An 18284-nucleotide genomic window follows, 5' to 3' on the forward strand; every position below is an offset into this window, starting at 1 on the left:
ATAAATGTGAAAAGTACGTATAAAAACAAATCACCTATGACCCTATCAGAGATAACTGCTACTTATGTTTTTTAAATACTTTCTTCAGATCTTTTTTTAATGCATGGGTTATTAGTATTTTATTTTAAAAGTAATGATCAGCCCTAACCGGTTTGGCTTAGTAGATAGAGCGTTGGCCTGTGGACTGAAGGGTCCCAGGTTCGATTCCAGTCAAGGTCGTGTACCTTGGTTGCAGGCACATCCCCAGTAGTACAGGAGGCAGCTGATCGATGTTTCTCTCTCATCGATGTTTCTAACTATCCCTTTCCCTTCCTCTCTGTGAGAAATCAATAAAAGTATATTTAAAAAAAATGATCAGGTTATACACATAATTTCACTAAATATATGAGTATTTTCTAACATTTTGAAATACTTTTATTGTTAAGCATGAGTTTTTGTTGTTGTTGTTTTGCTATTATAGGAAAGGTGAGTGACAGCATAAATACTATACTAACCTGAGCTGTCAGTCTCTCTCCACATTGCTCTCACATGTAGTTAAAAATCCCATGGCGGCAGCCAGCCACAGCCCTTGAAAACATGTTGTAAATCATGTGTTTTTTAGATCTGTATAATTTTCCATCAAATAGTACCTAAATCCTAGACCACTTCTTGATTATTTCCTTCCCATAAATTCTGAAGAGGATTGGTACACTTTGAAACTTTGACACCTATCACCAACTTGCCTTCTAGGGTATATGGAAGCAATTCCATGAAATAATTTAAGACCTATACCTATACCTATTAGGTACGCCAGGTTAACCTAATTCTTGAGAAATTGGAGGCCTAAGTGAACATGTTTTAAAAAGCAAAATTTTACAACGAACCAGTTATTTAAAAATTTAGCTCCATGAAATGATATGCTCGTTATCGGCATCTCCCTCATTTTATTGTATTTAACGGCACTCTGAAGATTATCACTTCATTTTTCTAATTGAAGATTGTAGCCACCTTGCATCAAACAAACCCACTGGCATTTTCAGACAGCATTTGCTCACTTCATGTATCTCTGATATATTTTGTTCTCACAATGTTTCAAAATATTTCATTATTATATTTGTTATGATTATCTGTGATAAGTGTGATCTTTGATGCTGTTTATTGTTTTGGGCTGCCATGAACTGTGCCTATATAAGACTGCAAACTTAAAAAATGTGTGTGTTCTGGCTCTTACACCTATTGAGTCATTTCCCCATCTGTCTGTCTGTCTCTCCCTTTTCTGGTCTCTCTATTCTCTGATACAGCAATATTGAAATTAGGCCAATTGAGACCCTACAGTGGTCTCTAAATGTTCCAAGCGAAAGGAAGAGTCACAGGTCTCTCACTTTAAATCAAAAGCTAGAAATGATTAAGCTTATTGAGGAAGGCATGTTGAAAGCCAAAATAAGCCAAAAGCTAGATTCTTATGCCAAATAGCCAAGTTGTGGTGCAAATAGCAAGAGAATACGAAGTAAAATGAAGACTGTATTACTGCAGTCTCATTTCATAAATGAGGAATTGCTTCAATGGATGAGCAGAGAAAGTGGCTTCTTGAGGTGGAATCTATTCTGGGTGAAAATGCTCTGAAGATTATTGAGATGACAACAAAGGATTCAGGATAATATATAAACTTATATATAATACTAGGGACCCAGTGCATGAGGCCTTGAAAGAAACTGTGGGTCCCGAGGCTGTGGTGGGCACAGGGGCGGGTCATGCCAATCCTCCGTGCCCCGACCCGGCCCATCCTGCCACGGCATTTAGATCACCGTTAGCAGTAGTGTGTCTGCTAATCGTTTGGAGAGAAGTTCTTTAGTAATTTTATTTTTTTCAGGGTGAATCTTCTAATGGCTTAAATGATAGAGGAATGAAATCACTAGTAAATAAAATGACTATTGCTTTGAAGACAAAATCCGTTAATGTCAGGGAAAAAGTTATCAGTTTTATTGAGAATACATCAGCTCCTGTGGATCGGTGAGTTGTTTATAAAGTATGAGTTTATGATGAGTAATTAAAACTAAAGAAAAGTCTTACAGTAAAAATTTAGTTGACTTGAATGTGTTCTAGAAAAATATTAAGTACATTTTTTAAGTATATGGTTTCAGTTTTCATTATAATTATAAGATGTTCTTTATTGCTGTAAAATTTGTCTACAGATTGCTTTTTTTTTCTTCTCAGAATAAGGTGCAAATAATGATTCTGCTCCTTCATGCCATTTATTAAAAATATATTCAAATGCCATTTTATGTTTTACACTTCATATGGTGTCTGCTTCCCACATGGCAAATGTATGAGAATCAACTACCAAATGCAGTAATCTCTGCAGGAACCTCTTCCTCTGCTTTCAGAATGTAAAACCTAGAAAATATTGTCATGCTAAATAAAGCAGAAATAAATTTTCTGAAGTTCAGTAGTTCAGATCTTCATAGAATTTTGTTCATAGAATATAAGAGACTGTTAGCTTCCCATGACTTACAAATGAAGGACATAGCCAACAAATAATAAACAAGTTTATCTGTTATATTGTTTCTTACTGGAATTGTGAATGCACAATATACGTATTTTTGTCCACACATCGATCTTTCTTATTCCTAGAGTTCAAAGCTAACCTAATAATTCAGTGCAGAATTTGTTTCTAAGCAAGCTTGATCTTGGTAGTGTGTTATAGTATTTAGTTTTATTCATGTTTTATTTGTTGTATCCTAGGAAAGTTGAAATATTTGGCTTCAAGAACTGAATGTCAGGAATTTACTATTTGTCACTTTTTTAAGTATAGTACATATATACAAAAATACATTTTTTCCCCATTCAGTAAATAGTAAAGAAGAGAATAGGTTGTTTTCACTAATTCAAAAAATTGTATTTTGTCTAAAATGGTCAACTGATAAATAATGTAAAGTGTTTTACCACAAAATATTTTTTTACTCATTAAGTATATGTCTGCTCTCAAAGGCCTTTAACATTTTTACTTTTAATTAGTGCATTTTGAATTATAGTACTACTATTGCTACATTTTATAGCCTGAACATTAAATATTTTTATTTTAAAATTCATTAATTTTATTTTAAAATGAACTAGTGATAACTTTAAATGAAAATACTTTGTTAAGAAGTCACTTGAGACAGGCTTTTACATTTTTTTCTTTGTACTTTGGATGATTGAAACTCTTTATAATGTACACTCTGGGTTAGAAAAACTGATTGTGCTTATTTTTGTTTTAACTGTTGTGGTTTTATAATCATTTTGTTCTGTCCTCTGCCTCAATTTGCTGTAGAATGTCTTTCAATCTTCCTTGGCCAGACAGAACATGTACAGAGCGGTAAGCCAATGAGTAGAGCGGCTTTGTTGGGCATCCTTTCCTCTAGCATGCTTCATGCTGTCTATAAGCCTCATGCTGTCTTGGCTAAAATTTCATGTAGCTGTTTCAAATGCTAAATTTTTCTCATTCTGCTTTTAGGAGTACATGTGATGCTAATACCTTTTTGGTTTTTGCTTTGATCATTAAAATTTTTTTTTCTTGCATGCTTCCTTTTATCTCCCATTCATCAGATGAAAATCAAGTACATTTGAATCCAAGAACTTCATAAACCTGCAGCTTTTATTCTGAGGCAGAGGAAGGTGAAACAAAGAAAATAAGTAGTTTCAAAGTTGACAGGGTATTTAGCTTTGAAGATTATTTACTTCTGTGTCCTGCCCTAACAATAGAGAAAATTATAGTACCTGGGGGGAAAAAGCACAATTCATGGTTCAAAATTTTGGATAATTCATGTTTATTTTGTCTTCTGTAATAATAAACCGTAATATGGAAATCAACTGAACTGTGCAACGACCATCCAGACAACCTTCCAAATGAAGCTGGGTTGCAAAGGCCTACTCTTGCATGAATTTCATGCATAGGGCCTCTAGTTTTTTAATATTTTAGATTTTTTTTTAACAAAATGTATATATTTAGTTTCATGAGTTAACATATAAATTGGTTCCAAAGAACCACAATTCTAGAGTCCTGTCTTTGGTTTTCATTGAAAGAAATTGCCGTGATGGACATGTTAATGTATTACCCATCTCTTCTCTGCCTCATTGAGATGGGCTGTTTGTCATTAGATCCCATAAATTTTAAAGAATCTTCAATTAGGATGAACGAAACAACTTTACTTAATACTTTTATATGGCTTTACAGTTTTTTGTTTTTTGTTTTATATTTTATTGATTTTATACAGAGAGGAGGGGAGAGAGAGAGAGAGTTAGAAACATCGATGAGAGAGAGTCATCAATCAGCTGCCTCTTACACACCCCCTACTGGGGATATGCTCACAACCAAGGTACATGCCCTTGACTGGAATCGAACCCGGTACCTTTCAGTCCCCAAGCCAGCCCTCTATCCATTGAGCCAAACCGGTTTCGATTGGTTTTACAGTTTTTATACTCATTGAATTTTTCTGCAATTTAAGTTAGAATATCATATCTAGCAATACCTATGAACATTTTAAAAGAAAATATTGCCATACTTTGAATGTAAGTTAAGCTTTAGAATAATAGACTTGACTTTTTCTCGGAACATTTCAATATTTCCAGTGGCCAGAAGTATCATTTTTAAAAACAGTAGTTTACTCCCAACTTATTGATAAGAGTTTTTATTTGCTATAACTGTTCGTATACAGAACCCATTACAAGGGCTGCTATTATAATTTTATATATTTTAAAGGAAATTGCCTCCTTAAAATTATGATTGTGAATCATCATTCTATTTTCTCTTATTATACAACCATTGAATTAATCTGATTTTATTTAACTCCCGAGTTTTCTCCCAGATTCCTAATTTTTAAAAAATTTAAATTACTTTCTCTGGCCCAAAGGCAGATATACCTATTTTAAAGGAAAATTTAGTGAAATGTTGGAATGAAATTTTAGCTCTTTCTGAGCTCAGCGAACTAAGTAAAAACCTTGACAAACTATTTTGTAGATGTTTCTGTTGTTATTTTCTCTAAGAAAGAATAAATATACTTCTTTTTTTTAAAAAGAGTCCATCCATTGAATTTCATGAATTTTTTGCCAGTCTTTTAAGAACCATCTCAGTAATCTTTAGCAGTCTTCTTATAAAAACTACATTGTATTTTTTTTCCTATTTGTCTCTTCTGATACTTGGTTTCTGATTCAAGTAATCACTATAAAAGTTACCGTTATTACTTTCTGTGTTGTAGCAGGCGGTTAAATTATGTTTTAATATCAGGAGAGAAGCAATAATTTAAATCTTATAATTTTACAATCAAAACTAAATGCCCGGTGCATGGGATTTGTGCACTGGTGGGGGACGTGGCCCGCAGGGATTGGCCCACTGTGGGAGCACTGCTTAGCCAAGGGGCTGTGGACCCGCCCTCTAAGTGGCTGCTCCCTCTGCAAGAGCAGCCAGCTGAGCGGTGCTCCCACTTGGGAGTGCACTGACCATCAGGGGGCACCTCCTGCGTTGAGCGTCTGCCCCCTGGTGGTCAGTGTGCTTCATAGTGCCTGGTTGACCAGTCATTCTGGTCATTCCACTGTTTGGTCTTTGGGCTTTTATTAGATAGGATGGCACTAAAGTATTCTTAGGTAAAACTGTATTATCTTTGTCTGCCTTTTGTAAGAAAGTTGAATCTGAGTTTCATAGGTTTTTTAATTTTAATCTAATGAGAATAGTTTGGTAATTTTCAGGATAATTTTACATTAGATTTATTTTAACATAAACTCAAAATTATTTTATGATTTTAATGTAATCAAGTGTAAGCTATGTAGTGATTAACCTAACTTATAATTCCCAAAGAATATCTGATTATACATTCAACTCAGATTGATTTTCTGTTGAAGAATGTTGTTTTAAAGAAGTAAAGATTTAAGTCCTTCAACAAAATTAGGTTGTGATAAGATTTTTATTGATAAATGTATTAGAAAAATATTTAAAATACAGGTTTGATATCCATCTTGTGGAAAAAAATGAATTATAAGGCTAAGTAAAGATATTGTAACTTGATTTTTTCCCCCACTTTGGACTCTCTTTATACTTTATCCTACAAATAATAAAATGCTTATTCCCCAGAAACATATAGTATTTTGTTGAAACACTTTCATTTTACTTCTTGGTTCATTTGAGATTACCTGCAAAGGAATGAGGTTAAATTTTTATATTAAAAAAAAAAAAGGTCATACTTCTGGCAGAACTAACCAATTTTGAGTTTACATGTTGTTTAGCCTTCTTGCACTTAAAGAAGAAAGACAGATTCATTTTCATGGCTTACTAACATTTATGTATAAGAAGTAGAACCTTAGTTTCTATTAAAATTAAAGTAACAATAATAAAAAATGGGAGGAAAATCCTTAAGACACTTGCACACTCCTATGAGAACTTTAAGCACCCCTAGAATTTGAATGTTTGGTCCCATAGTCTATTGTCTAATAAACATGTATGTTGAATTTGCTATATGCTAGACATTGTCCTGAGAGCTTTACAAAATATGGAAAGCGTGGCTCTAGTGGTTGAGTGTCAACCTATGAACCAGGAAGACACAGTGCGATTCCTGGTCCGGGCACATTCTGGGTTGCGGGCTCGATCCCCAGTGTGGGTATACAGAAGGCAGCTGGTCAGTGATTCTCATCATTGATGTTTCTATCTTTTTCTCTCTTCCTCTCTGAAATCAATATATATGATATTAAGTGGTTTAATTCTTATAACCAGGAAGGGTAGATGTTATCATTTCACAGAGAGGTTTAGTAACTCCTCGAAGGCCGCACAGATCTAAGCATTGTTGTTGTTGTTTTATCTTTACCTGAGGACATACTTAGAGAGAGGGAGGGGGCGGGAGAAAGAAATATCAATGTGAGAGAGAACATTAATTAGTTGCCTTATGTAAGTGCCATAACCCAGGTATGAGTCTTGACTGGGAATTGAGCCGGCAACCTTTCAGAGCATAGGACAATGCTCAGCCAACTGAGCCACTCTGGCTGGGCTAAGCCTTGGTTTAATATGAAAATTAAAATTGCTTCAGATATAATATTTACAGATTTGAAAACCTTCAGCCACCAAGTCCTTTTGCCACTTTTGCTAACATATTTCCTTACCTTGTTTCAATTTCCTTAACATAGCTATCCTAAAACTGGTTTGTATGTGGGCAAAGAACATTTACATTGGTTTGAATAGTCAAGTGATACTTGGTTAAAATCTTTAATAACTTCTTATGTGATTTCTCCCCTCTCCCCCTAAAATTTTTTGAATATAGGCATGTGAGCAGCAGTGACAGAGTGGGCAAGCCATACCGTGGTGTGAAGCCTGTGTTCAGCATTGGGGATGAAGAAGAGTACGACACAGGTGTAGTACCACACCTACTTATACACTTCTTTCCTCAGGCACCAGGAGTGATTATAAAGATTATTTTGGGAGTAGCAGACAACTGCTTAACAACAACAGCAAAAAAAGACAGTACCCAGCCGGCAGGTTCAGTGGTTCAATTCCTGGTCAGGGCCCATGTCCAGGTTGGGGGCTCCATCCCCTGTATGGGGTGTGTAAGAGGCAGCCAATCAATGATTGTCTCTCATCATTGATGTTTCTATCTCTCTCCTCCTTCCCACTCTGAAATCAATAACAATATATTAAAAAAGAAAAAAGACACAGTGAGATTCTGTAAAGGAGATTAAAGACTTTTTTTCTATTAAGAGTTGGTCTGAAACATCTAAAATTCTGCCTATTAGAAATTCAAGGTGAAATGTTGCATAGCCGGTTGATATAGGAACCTTTAATCTAGGAGACAAGTCTAAATTGGTGATAATTTCAGAATCATCAGGGTACAAATAGTGTCTAAATCCCTGGGATTGAATTTAAAACCCCTGATACTCCCAATTTAGGAGATTGAGAGTTATGGGACCAAAGTTCAGGGAATTTCAACATAGACATCTGAAGAACCTTTTGAAACTAGAGGCAATATTTTAAAGGGCCACAAGATGGGGATATTGTGTAAGGGAAATTTGTCATCCTCTGTGTGGTTGGTTGTCTTTATATTTTTAAAAAGAATTTACTACTTTGGTTCATAATCCCACTGCCAGATTATCCTGGTTAAGGAATCGTAATTAATAATATGTGTATTAAGTTAGAAAAAATAAAACAGTACATAAATGTACAAAATATGAAAAAAACTTCTATATCTCATCTTGCCTTTTCCACTTAGTAATACATGTTGCATATTTTCTATCTCAGGCCGTATACCTTCTCAGTTATTTTTCTATCATGTGAACATACCATAATTTATTTGTTCAATATTCTTCCATTGACTTTTTTTTTAATAAATTTTTATTGTTCATATTATTATAAAAGTTCTTCATTTTTTTCCCTCCACCAGGTTCCCATCCCCCACTATCCTCATCCATAGGTGCACAGTTTAGGTTCAGTCTCTTCCCACACCCCCTACTCCTCTTTCTCCGAGAATTGTCAGTCCACTCCCCTTCCGTACCTCTGATTCTATTATATTCAACAGTTAATATTGTTCATCAGGTTTTTTAATTCTCTTGGTTTTTATATTCACTTGTTGATAGTTACATATTTGTTGTTCATAATTTTTATCTTTATTTTTTTCCTCTTCCTAAAGAACCCCCTTCAGCAATTCATATAATTCTGGTTTGGTGTTGATGAACTCCTTTAGCTTTTTTTTATTTGTGAAGCTCTTTATCTGGCCTTGGATTGTGAGTGATAGCTTTGCTGGCTAGAGTATTTTTGGCTGTAGATTCTTGTTATTCATCACCTTAAATATTTCTTGCCATTCCTATCTGGCCTGCATGGTTTCTGTTGAGAAATCAGCTGACAATCGTATGGGTGCTCCTTTATAGGTAACTACCTGCTTTGCTCTTGCTGCTTTTATTATTCTCTCTTTGTCTTTTGCTCTTGGAATTTTAATTATGATTTGTCTTGGTGTGGTCCTTTTTGGATTCCTTTTGTTTGGAGTTCTGTGCGCTTCCTGGATTTGTAAGTCTATTTCTTTCACCAGGTGGGGGAAGTTTTCTGTCACTATTTCTTTCGGTATGTTTTTGATATCTTACTCTCTCTCATCTTCTAGGACCCCCATAATTCTGATGTTGGTTCGCTTGAAGTTGTCCCAGAGGTTTCTTACATTATCTTCAACTTTCTGGATTTTCTTGTCTTCTTGCTTCTGTGGAGGAGTGTTCTGGCTCTTTGTGTTCCAAATCTTTGACTTGGATCTTCCATTCTGTTTTTAGGACTCTGTATAATATTTTTTATTTCAGAGAATGTATTCTTTATTTCTAGTTGATCCTTTATTATTTCTAGTTGATCCCTTTTCATATCCTCATAGGTCTTGTTTATTTTATTGGCCTTTTCTAGGAGATTAATGAAAAACCTTATAAGCATGGTTTTGAACTCTATATCCAGTCACTTTTTGTCCTCAATTTCTGTCGTTTGTGATCTGTTTCCTTGTCTCGGCATTTTTGCTGCTTCCCTGAGTTGGTAGGGTGGGAGGATCAGCTGTATCTACGCCAGGAGACAGCCTTATTCGACTAGACTTGGAAAACTGCAAGAGCCTCTGTGCTCAGCTTGGATGAGGCGGAGTTTCAGGGTGGAGCCTACAGCCTTGGCTTCCGGTTAGCCCCACCCTATGAGGTTCCTGAGTCTCAGTGTTCCTCAGTGTCCTTTGGTACTCGCTGCAAGCACCTCTGAGAGAAAGGTGCCCTAGAATTTCGCCTGCTACCAGACAGTCTAGTCTCTCCCCCAATGAGCCCACAACTGGGGTTCAGTGCAGTTGGAAGCAGGGTTCAGTGCAGTCCGGAGCTCATGTCTCCTTCCTGCTAGGGCAATCCAACGACTCAGTCAACAGTCTGTCCTCTGCGCGAAATGTGCGTGACTCGGGGGCTCTGCCTTTAACCGCTCCCCTGAGCTTTCACCTTATAGCCCAGATTCCCTCTGTATGAGCCTGGGACCCGCGGGTCTCGCCCAGAACTGGGGTTCAGTGCAGTTGGAACTGGGGCTCAGCACAATCCAGAACTTTTATCTCCTTCCCGCTAGGGAACGCCAGCCAGGCACTCAGCTGCCCCCTCCTCTCTGGCTCCGTCCTCTCTGAGCGTGCAATGTGCCTCCATACCTCACGCTTTTACAGCTCCTCTGATTTTCCTTCTGGTTTTCTCTTTCCTTCTCGTAGAATTTCCAGTCAGTCAACTTTCCTGTACTTCTGGATAATGTCCACTTTATATTTTAGTTGTATTTTTTGGAATTGTTGTGTGAGGCTGCAGTTAGGCGGTTACCTATGCCGCCATCTTCGTTTCTCTCCCCATTGACATTTTAACTTTTATTTCTGTTTCAGATGACAAACAGATTTTTTATACATATATGAACATGAACTTTTGCAAGTACATCCAGATGGTAAACTCTTAGCAGTAAGATTGCTAGGTTATAGGGAATCACATTTGATATTTTTATTAATTCATATTACAAAATCACCTTCCAGAAAACTTGCATTGCAGTAAATGTAATTTTCTACCTCCTATTTTTAATTTATTTCTTTTGCTCCTTTTCCCCCAGTCCTCTCTGTTGCCATCATCCTGTTATATATCTTTCTCTGAATATCTCAACTCCTTCTATTAACAAATGAATGAATAAATTATGGTGTGTTTACATAAATCACACACATATTTACATTATGGAAAACTGCACAGTAATGAAAATGAGAAAACTAGAGCTATGCATATCAACATGGATAAATTTTATAATGTTGGGAGTGGGGTAGCCATTACAGAAGACTACAATTGAATAGTCTACTTATATAAATTTTACGTAAAATACAAAATACTATATATTATTTAGGAATATTTATATATAATTAAAGAATAACTATATGCAAATATAGTTAAAGTATGGAACTGGTAACACTAAATTCACATAATCACTATTTCTTTTTTCTTTTTTTTTTAAATATATTTTATTGATTTTTTTTACAGAGAGGAAGGGAGAGAGATAGAGAGTTAGAAACATCGATGAGAGAGAAAGATTGACCAGCTGCCTCTTGCACACCCCCTACTGGGCATGTGCCCACAACCAAGGTACATGCCCTTGACCAGAATCGAACCTGGGGCCTTTCAGTCCTCAGGCTGATGCTCTATCCACTGAGCCAAACCGGTTTCGGCAATCACTATTTCTTAGGAAGGAAGAGGAGTGTGACTGGGGAAGAGGAATGTAACTATATGAGATTTCCTTTTTTCATTATATCTTTACCAGAGGCCTGGTGCATGAATTCGTGCTCCAGTGGGGTCCCTTGGCATGGCCTGCACTCTAGCAACTCAGGACCCCTTGGGGAATGTCAGACTGCTGGTTTCGTCCCAGTCCCCACAGGCCAGGCCGACAGACCCCACTGTGCACGAATCCGTGCATGGGGCCTCTAATCCTATCTAATAAAAGAGCAATATGCAAATTAACTATCACTCTGCTACACCCACTTCTGCCTGCCAGCCTCATCACACCCTAACCACTACCCTGCCAGCCTGATTGATGCCTAACTGCTCCCCTGCCAGCCTGTTTGCCCCTAACTTCCCTTTCCTGCAGGCCTGGTCACCCCTAACGGCTCTCCCCTGCAGGCCAGGTCCCCCCAACTGTTCTCCCCTGCAGGCCTGGGTCCCCCCAACTGCCCTTCCCTGCAGTCCCAGTCACCCCCAACTTCCCTCTGCCAGCTTGGTCACCCCTTACTGCCTTCCCATACAGGCCTGGTCCCTCCCAACTGCCCTCCCTTGCAGGCCTGGTCCCTCTCAACTGTGGTGGCCATCTTGTGTCCACATGGGGATCTTTGACCACATGGGGACAGCCATCTTGTGTGTTGGAGTGATGGTCAATCTGCATATTACTCTTTTATTATTAGTTAGGATAGAGGCCAGATGCATGGGTGGGGCCAGCTGGTTTGCCCTGGTGTCCCAGATCAGGGTGGGGGTTCCCTTGGGGTGTAGGGCAGCCTGGGCAAGGGGCCCATGGTGGTTTGCAGGCTGGCCACGCCCCCCAACTACCCAAGTGGAGACCCTGGTATCTGAGGTTTATCTTCTATTATTGAAACTTTGTAACCTTAAGCGGAGGCCTTTGCCTGCCAGGGCTGCAGAAACTTGGCTTCCTCCATTTTCAGGGCAACCCTAGCCTCATGCTCTCTGCAGCTCTATGACTGCCGCCATTTCTGTTGGAATTAATTTACCTTCTATAATTGAAACTTTGTACCCTTGAGTGGAGGCCTGGGCCCACCAAGGTGTGTGGAAAGCTTAGCTTTCTCCATAGCCAGGGAAACCCAAACCTTGCGCCTGTTCGCTCTGTGGTAGCAGCCATCTTGGTTGGAGTTAATTTGCATACTTGCTCTGATTGGCTGGTGGGCAGTTGGGAGCCAACAGTCCTGGATTGTGAGAGGGATGTCTGATTGCCCATTTAAACATCCACCGAGGGGGTCCCAGATTGAAGAGGGTGCAGGCTGGGCTGAGGGACACCTTCTCCCCCTCTGTGCATGAATTTTGTGCACCGGGCCTCTAGTATGTATATAAGATCTTTGGTTAATCTCTCCACTCCCACTCCCTTCCTCTTTCCCCTTCTGAGATTCATCAGTCTGTTTCATGTTTCCATGCCTGTGCGTTGAGCATCTGCCCCCTGGTGGTCAGTACGGGTCATAGCTGCCAGTAGAACACTCAGGCTTTTATAGATATATTTTGAAATATTTCTTTAAAAGCAAAGGGAAGAACATTTATAATTATTAATCCCAGGGATTGTAATTTCTCTTAAATAAGAACAACAAAATAAATGTTTTTTATTTTTCTCATGAAAAAAATGTAGATTTTTACTTATCTATCCCATGATGGATTTGTTGTTGTATATAATCTGGAACCAGCCAAAACTGGTTTGGCTCAGTGGATAGAGCGTCAGCCTGCGGACTGAAGGGTCCCGGGTTCGATTCCAGTCAAGGGCATGTACACTGGTTGCAGGCACATCCCCAGTAGGAGGTGTGTAGGAGGCAGCTGATTGATGACTCTCTCTCATCAATGTTTCTAACTCTTTATCTCTCTCCCTTTCTCTCTGTAAAAAATCAATAAAATATATTTTAAAAAATAAAATAAAATCTGGAACCAGCAAGAGAAAAAGAACTCTGCTGTATTTGCCCTCAAAAATAGGTATTCATTGTTAGAAAATTCAGCCATCTCTCTACAGACTAGTCAGATTTTATAGTTATGCTATCTAAATAAAAGTTTAAATTTCTTTTTATTTATTTATTTATTTATTTTTTAAATCAATCTTTATTGTTCATATTATTACAAAAGTTCGTCATTTTTGCCCCCCTCCACCAGGTTCCCACCCCACCCTCCGCCCCCTCCCCACCCCCCATTGTCCTCATCCATAGGTGCACAGCTTATGTTCAGTCTCTTCCCACATCCACCACTCCCTTTTCCCCCGAGACTTGTCAGTCCACTCCCCTCCCGTATCTCTGATTGTATTATAATCAACAGTTAATATTGTTCATCGGGTTTTTTAATTTCCTTGGGTTTTTTAAAAGTGTTTAAATTTCTTAGTTTAATCTTTAAAGATGCATTCTCAGTGTTTTCACCTGACTTTTTCTTACTATATAGAGCAGTGGTTCTCAATCTTTCTAATGCCGCGACCCTTTAATACAGTTCCTAATGTTGTGGTGACCCCCAACCATAAAATTATTTTCGTTGCTACTTCGTAACTCTAATTTTGCTGTTAATAAATCATAAACACAGACATTTACATTATGGTTCATAACAATGGCAAAAATTAGCATTAGAAAGGTTGAGAACCACCAATGTAGAGCAATTTTTCATAACATTATTTTTGTATTAGTTTTTGTGGCATAAGGAAATATAGTAGTAACAGCATTAGCATTAAGTCCTAGCTGGTTTGGCTCAGTGGGTAGAGTATCGGCCTGCATACTAAGGGTCCCGGGTTCAATTACAGCCAAGGGCACATGCCCAGATTTGGACTCAATCCCCAGTAAGAGGCATGCAGGAGGCAGCCGATCAATGATCCTCTCTCATCATTGATGTTTCTATCATTCTCTCCCTCTCTCTTTCTCTCTGATGTAAAGAAAAGAATTGATTGGTGTGTGTTTTCAAAGTACTACTGAAATTGTTTTTCAAGCTGTTAAGAAATGTATCATTTTTGAAATTGGTAATGCCCACTTTTAACACTTTAAATTCTTTATAGATGAAATTGACAGTTCTTCCATGTCAGATGATGATAGAAAAGAGGTGGTAAATATTCAGACTTGGATAAACAAGCCAGACATCAAGCATCATTTTCCTTGTAAAGAAGTGAAAGAAAATGGACACATGTTTCCTAGGTACTTGTAAAAATGTCTTCTTCTGAAGTATAATTGAATTTAAGGAAGTTAATATAAAACCAAACTACAAAAGAAAGTTTATTTATCCAAATACAATAAGATATAATTTCCCTCTAATAATATATGAATCGATTTTTTAGAAAAGATTTTTAATGTAATTTTTTATTTTGAAAATTTTAAACAAGAAATGTTGAAGAAACAGCACATTGAACACCTTTATAAACCTCTCTTAGATTCACCAGCTTTTAACTTCTTTTCACACTATCCCATCTCTATTTGTGTATATACATACACATATACTACATATGTGCATATGAATTTCCCTTTTATCAAGCCATTCAGAAGAAGCTTACATATAACACTTAACCCTAAACACTTCAACATAAATCTCCCAAGAAAATCTCATAACTCAAATAGTGTTTTCAACTTTAAAAATCGTAAAAATTAGCATGATTCAACATTCAGACCATATACTTAAATTTTTCAGAGTGCCCCCAAAGTATCTTTTATAGTCTTTGTTTTTATTTCCTGATCTAGGATCCAGTCAAGGTTCACACACTGTATTTATCTGTGTTATCTATTTAGTCTCACCCAAAGTACTATACTCCACACCCATTTCTTCACTATTAATTAATCCTGTGACTGTAGGCTGAATGTGCCACATTTTAGACATTTCTGGTATTTTTCTTATTGTATTACCTAAAAGTGTATGAGTATTATCACTGTATTAAAGCTGACACAAGGTTAGGGGTCAGACACAAGGTGAGGGATGCTAATTCTGAGCACATTTTGTCTTGAGGATACAATTACAGAATATTATAAAATATGTAAGGCAGCCCAATTATTGCGTAGTGGTGTCTAATATTGGGCATATGCTATGGTATACTGAATGAGAATACTTCATGAATATATTATAGACAATACTGTTAAAAGTATGAAAGGTAGTATATTTTATATACCTATAGAATAGATTCTAAAACTCTATTGTTTTAAATCTATTATTTTACTTGGATCATACTTTTTATAAAACACTAGAGGCCCAGTGCACGAATTCATGCACGGGTGGGGTCCCTTGGCCTGGCCAGCAGTCAGGGCTGTTTTGCCCGGCTGGCCAGGGCAGGGACTGCTGCAGGAGGTTGGCTGTGGGATCCCACTGACCACCAGGGGGCAGCTTCTGCATTGAGCGCTGCCCCCTGGTGATCAGTGAATGTCATAGCAACCGGTCATTAGGTCATTCAGTCGCTTAGGCTTTTAAATATATAGATTATACCTTTGTTCTTAGACATAGTTTGTTAATAAGACTTTAGGGAAAATGTAAAGCTTATATAGCTTATCAATAATAATAATAAAAGCATAATATGCTAATTAGACCAGACAGCCGAACAACCTTCCAGATGAAGCCGAGGCTGTAAGGCACATGTGTCAAACACAAGGCCCGCAGGCCAAATCCGTCCCGCCAGGCCTTGCAATGTGGCCCGCACCGCGCTGTCATCACTGCACTCCGCTGCGCTTCCATCACAGTGACAGTTTATGACTGTTCAGTAAACCATTCGGCCCGCGATTTAGGCTGGATTTTAGATTTTGGCCCCTTCTCTGATTGAGTTCGACACCCCTACTGTAAGGGCTGAGGCAAGTTGCCACAGCTGCTAGGGCTGAGGCAAGCCACTGCAGCAGCAAGGGCCAAGCCCCTTGCACCAATTTAGTGCATCGGGCCTCTAGTCTTATATAATAAAGAGCTAATACGCTAATTAGACCAAACAGGAACAACCATCCAGGCAACATTCTGGACTGTCTGGACGAAGACAGGGCTATGAGGACCAAGCCCCTTGCACAAATTCTGTGTATTGGGCCTCTAGCCATAAATAATAGAAGCCTAATATGCTAAGTGTCTGGTCATCCATTCAACCAAAGTGTAATATGCTAATGGTATGCTAAGGCTGCTCAACCACTTGCTATGATGTGCACTGACCACCACGGGGCAGATGCTCCAACTCGTAGGTTGGCTTGCTCCTGGGGTCTGGCCGATTGGGGCTGAGCGAGATAGGCTGACAAGCCCTGGAGCCTTCCTCTGGTCCCTCCCCAGCTGGTCAACTTCCCACATCTCTCCCTGGCCCTGATCATTCACCAGTGGGGTCCCTTGGCCTGGCTTGCACCCTCTCACAATCTGGGACCCTTGGGGGTTATTGGAGAGCCCATATTGGCCCGATCCCACAGGCCAGGCCAAGGAACCCCACAGGTGCACAAATTCATGCACTGGGCATCTAGTTTGTTTATAATGAGCCTTTGTATTTTTAACTCAAAAGTAATTTCATCTGGAGTTGAACATTTTTTATAATTGGGGCTATTGAAGGTAATAGCTATTTTAAACAACATTTTAAAAACATTCTTTTTGTTTTTTAATGCTTTTTCTCTCAAGTCATCTGTTGGTTACTGCAACACATATGTACTGTCTAAGGGAGATTCTTTCACGGAAAGGATTGGCTTATATACAGTCTCGACAAGCACTAAATGCTGTGGTTAAAATTACATCCAAAAAGAAACATCCTGACCTAATTACCTTCAAGTATGGAAACAGCAGTGCTTCAGGAATAGAAATCTTGGCAATTGAAAGGTAAGATTTTCTTAGGATGATATTGTCTAAATTATTGAATTAGTTCATTATTAAACATGCTTTGTTTCTCTGTTTAGGGAAAGAGGTGGTAGATAGGATACACGAATCACTTCCATTAATATTCTTTGCTGTCTTTTTCTTACTCATCTGTGTTTTAGCCATCAGCCCATGGTTTTAGTAAGTACCATAACTAATTAAACTTTTTGACAGAAGGGTCTTCAAGAAAACCTGTGCCAGTGTTGCATTAAATGCCGGTTCGTAATCAAATAAGTTTTTTCCGAATATAAGTCAATTTTTATTTTCTTTCATCAGATTCTTACTTTTTTTTAAATGTCAGTGACCTAAGCAGTGTACTGAATGGTGTAGTTAATTTGCAATCTGGTATAAGCTCCTCCTTGTCTCATTATGAAGCAGTGACAAACAGTTCTTGGACTGGCACAGGGCCATATACCACATTGATCTTGAAGCTAAACCATATCTAACCTAAAAATATAGCAATATGCAAATTAACCATCACGCCGCTACACAAGACATACCCACCAGCCAATCAGGGTGGGCACGCAAATTAACCCAACAAAGATGGCGGTTAATTTGCATATAAAGACAGTATAGAAAGAAGCCAAGCCTGCAGAAGGGAGCAAAGCTGCGGAGAAGCAAGGGGGGTGGCAGAGAAGGGAGGAAAGCAGGTGGGGCAGCGACCGCAGCAGGAAGCCCTATTGCAGGAATCTTCCTGTAACGGGCCACTAGTTTAATCTTATAAATAAAAATGTGAAGCCAAGAGGGATTAAATGACTTTCCCATCTTCACACCTACCTTTTAACTCCTGATCTGCAGTTCATTCCACCTTGCTGTACACTATGAAAAATCACCTTGCTTTTGCATTTAGATTTTCTCTCAAATATGCTTTTGAGTATATTTTTTTTATCCATTTATTTTTTTGCTACTATGATACTGTTTTAATTTCAGCCATTTTATAATTTCTTTTTTTTTAAATATTTTTATTGATTTTTTTTTTTTTTTTAACAGAGAGGAAAAGAGAGGGATAGAGAGCTAGAAACATCGATGAGAGAGAAACATTGATCAGCTGCTTCCTGCACACGCCTTACTGGTTATGTGCCTTTGACTGGAATCGAACCCAGGACCTTTCAGTCCACAGGCCAACGCTCTATCCACATAGCCAAACTGGTTAGGGCTTGAGTATATGTTAATATAAGTTCGGGGGAGTACGTAGAAGGACATTTCTGCTGGCTTTGTAAGTCAGGGAAAGCTTCCTATTGGAGGTGACATCAGAGTTCTGAAGACAAAGCGCTGTATTAATATTT

At 38.2% G+C, this 18284-nt stretch overlaps 1 protein-coding gene and 1 non-coding gene across 4 annotated transcripts in view; one reads left to right on the forward strand and one right to left on the reverse strand.

Moving 5' to 3' along the window:
* The window catches only part of TBC1D23 (TBC1 domain family member 23), a 59982-nt gene that overhangs the window by 40042 nt on the left and 1656 nt on the right, over positions 1–18284 (forward strand). For 2 of the 3 annotated variants that reach the window (XM_036445073.2, XM_036445075.2), the window contains 5 exons: positions 1850–1989; positions 3290–3334; positions 7260–7348; positions 14216–14351; positions 16768–16962. In XM_036445073.2, the coding sequence (XP_036300966.1) occupies positions 1850–1989; positions 3290–3334; positions 7260–7348; positions 14216–14351; positions 16768–16962 (605 nt within the window). The remainder of the gene's footprint in view (positions 1–1849; positions 1990–3289; positions 3335–7259; positions 7349–14215; positions 14352–16767; positions 16963–18284) is intronic. The other variant, XM_036445074.2, reaches the window with a different exon arrangement.
* LOC118725129 lies at positions 453–582 on the reverse strand. The gene has a single exon (XR_004989870.1). It is a non-coding gene; the product is annotated as a small nucleolar RNA SNORA44 (small nucleolar RNA).

Source organism: Pipistrellus kuhlii, unplaced genomic scaffold (genome assembly GCF_014108245.1).
Source record: "Pipistrellus kuhlii isolate mPipKuh1 unplaced genomic scaffold, mPipKuh1.p scaffold_m20_p_2, whole genome shotgun sequence".
NCBI lineage: Eukaryota > Metazoa > Chordata > Mammalia > Chiroptera > Vespertilionidae > Pipistrellus > Pipistrellus kuhlii.